This window comes from Archocentrus centrarchus, chromosome 3 (assembly GCF_007364275.1).
Source record: "Archocentrus centrarchus isolate MPI-CPG fArcCen1 chromosome 3, fArcCen1, whole genome shotgun sequence".
In the NCBI taxonomy this organism is placed as follows: Eukaryota; Metazoa; Chordata; class Actinopteri; order Cichliformes; family Cichlidae; genus Archocentrus; species Archocentrus centrarchus.
Genome location: NC_044348.1, coordinates 33,976,048 through 33,979,065, shown reverse-complemented (window position 1 = coordinate 33,979,065; position 3,018 = coordinate 33,976,048). Strand labels below are relative to the sequence as shown.

The following is a 3,018-nucleotide window of genomic DNA, read 5'->3' as shown; positions in this document are numbered from 1 at the left end:
CTATGTCCAGAGATACCTGCTCAAACTGAGCATGGTGGGATGGGGTAAGCGGAGTAATTTAAGCAGGAAGCTGTTATCAGTCTGCAAACCTTTAAATAACTGCTCAGTTCAATGTTCCAGGTGTCCCTGCAGTCATTGTGTCAGTGGTGGTGATCATAAACAGAGACTTTTATGGCCAAGCCCTCTGAGCACGTCTAATGACACAATGTAAGGAACAAATCTGCAAACGTGAAAAATCTTGATGTAACTTATACTTGTTAACTGTTTTATATGTGCATTAGAGTTTCTGGATATTTGTTTCAACAAAAAAGCACAAAAATGGATAAGCATCAAATTCTATTGAACCTGCTGTATATCTGCTGAAGCTGAATCTGAGTATTTCCATAAATCACCTGGCGAGTGATTAAAATATCATCTGATCTCACCTTCTTTGTAGATGTTATATAAAAATGAAACAGGGAAGTACGTGACAACACTGGGGGTGTTCAGCGTGGTCTTCCTCGTTAACATGATCCTGTTTGGGGTAGCACTCAGACATGTTTTTATTCTCCGCCGTGTCAAAGAGGTACAAGTTCATCTTGTTTTATTTTTGTTTTTATCTTTAAGTCTCGAAGAGTCTATAAAGTCTAATTTCCTTCTCCATCAGCACCCTAACCCTTAAAACCTCACAATGAACTGATGGCTGTAGCTCAGTAGGTAGAGCAGGTCACCTACTGATCGGAAGGTCAGCGGTTCGATTCCTGGCTACTCCAGGCTACATGCCAATGTATCCTTGGGCAAGATACTTAACCCCAAGTTGCTCTCCGACCGTCCTGTCGGAGTATGAATGTGTGTGAATGCTCGTTAATTAAAAAAAGCACTTAGCTTAGTATAAACATGGAAGTGCTTGTATGAATGTGAGTGCATGTGTAAATGTAAACATGTTGTGTAAGCGCTTTGAGTGCTCTGACTGAGTAGAAAAGCGCTATATAAGAGCTAGTCCATTTACCATCTTACCAACCAGTATTAAATTCAATGGCATCATTATTTAAAAGGATACACAAACTGAATGACAGGTTGTCAGTCCCTTAATTTTTCTAATAAATTTTAATTCAGCTTCTTGTTTGTTTCTAAACTGTGTAATGTTTGGGTTTCTGTTGTATTCAGGTTTGAGTTATTTCTGAGCGTAAACACTCGTCCCTTTGTTAGTTTTGTCTGCACGATAATCACTCTAACCTGTGTTTAATGTGCCTCACATCACTATCAGTTAATCACTCACTTGTGCACACATATACTTCCCATGTTCCTTTACTTCCTGCCGTGCTTTTGCCACCTTTTCCAGTATTCCTTGTGTTTTTTTCTTTTCCTAGTGTTCAGTTTTTATCTTCCTGTCTTTGGACTATTATGGAATTTGTCATTTGTTTTTTTGCCTCCTCCTCCTTGTTACCAATAGTTGCCTTCCTGCCTACAGTCCAGTGTAATTCCACTGCATATCTTAGATTTTACTTAAATTCTGTCTGTGATACCTCTTCCTCTTGTCACAGTGCTTGTTTGTATCTTACGTATTTCCTTTAGATAAACTGAATAAGTGAATAAAAGCGTCCAAAATGGGCCCATAAACTGAAACAGAAGTGTGAAATTGTTCATTAGACAGATTTGTCCCTGAGTAGCAGTTTTATTTAGTTTCATGTGGTTTCAGTCTGTGTTCTGCTATGTTAACAGTCCCAAGAGGACAATTTTACACAAACTGAATAAGAAACATGATTTCTCACATTAGACAAAATAATGTCTCCAACTTTGAAAACACAGTCCAAGTTTTCTTCCTGCTGGTGTCGGATGTTCTATAATTTTCTGTCATTTCGTATTTGGTAAATCAGTTTGGACAGCGTAACCGTGACAGAGCCAAGAAGAAAGACATTTTCACCCTGCTGGGAGTCATCACCCTGCTCGGCATTACCTGGGGCCTGATCTTCTTCTCTTTTGGCTACCTGACCACTGCTGGGCTCTACGTCTTCTCCATCCTGAACTCACTGCAAGGTTCTCTTCTTCTATTACTGCAATTTTAAGTATTTGAAGCGTCAGCTGCAGTCCCCTGTTGGGACATTACAGCATGTGAAGTGTCAAGAATTACATTTCACATGCCATAACATTAACATACTTGATTACAATTTTGGCATGGATGTTTGTAATGTGTATACACAAACTGTGGCCACATATAGTCTGAGTATTAACTGCTTTCTCTCCTTTGTGCCGTGCAGGTTTCTTCATATTCCTGTGGTTTGCGATGTCACTGAGAAAGGGCAAAAGGACAGCAACTGCTGCAGCAACTGATGCAGCAGCTAGTGCAGCTGCTAAGATGAGCAATGAAATGCGCAGCACTAGCCAGTAGCTTAAACACAACTACCAACATTTTATGATGTAATACTGTTAGGTGTGATATTTTTGTTTCTGCTTTACGTGATCATGGTTTCATTAACAATAATGCATCATGAAAAGAAACGTAACAGAGTGGAGGACCCAAATTCAGACTCCAGAAGCAGACTTTATGTAACAAAAAGATTAAGTTAAAAAAACAAAACAAAAAAAAGGACAAAGTCTAAGCAGAGTTCAGAAAATACAAAGAAACTAAATCCAAAGAGCACTAGAAGGGATACACACACACACACACACACACACACACACACACACACACACCACACACACACCACACACACACAGGCACGCACATGCACACTAGGAATAGACAGGACACAAACACTGTACGAGGCAACAAAGAATGGAGGGGAGACGGAGGAGAATGAACACAGGTGGGGGCATCGATGCACAGGTGACGAGACAAAAGGACGCAGGACTACCAAAATAAAACACAGAGACAGCAACCAAACATTTCAGAAACTAGACTGATCCCAGAGTGAGTGAGCTGAAAACAGAATGACAGAAATACAAGAATAATCATAGAAACAATAACAAAAATAAACCCACAATAATAATTCAAACTAAAGCTCAAGAACAGCAATGATGAACCATTTTGGGGAATCT

General features: G+C 39.6%; 1 protein-coding gene across 1 annotated transcript in view; it reads left to right on the top strand.

The window, feature by feature from the left end:
• Positions 1 to 2,368, top strand: part of LOC115778262 (adhesion G-protein coupled receptor G2-like) — a 38,971-nt gene extending 36,603 nt beyond the window's left edge. The window contains exon 12 of the mRNA XM_030726320.1: positions 2,238 to 2,368. Coding sequence (XP_030582180.1) covers positions 2,238 to 2,368 — 131 coding nt within the window. The remainder of the gene's footprint in view (positions 1 to 2,237) is intronic.
• Positions 2,369 to 3,018: the final 650 nt, after the last annotated feature.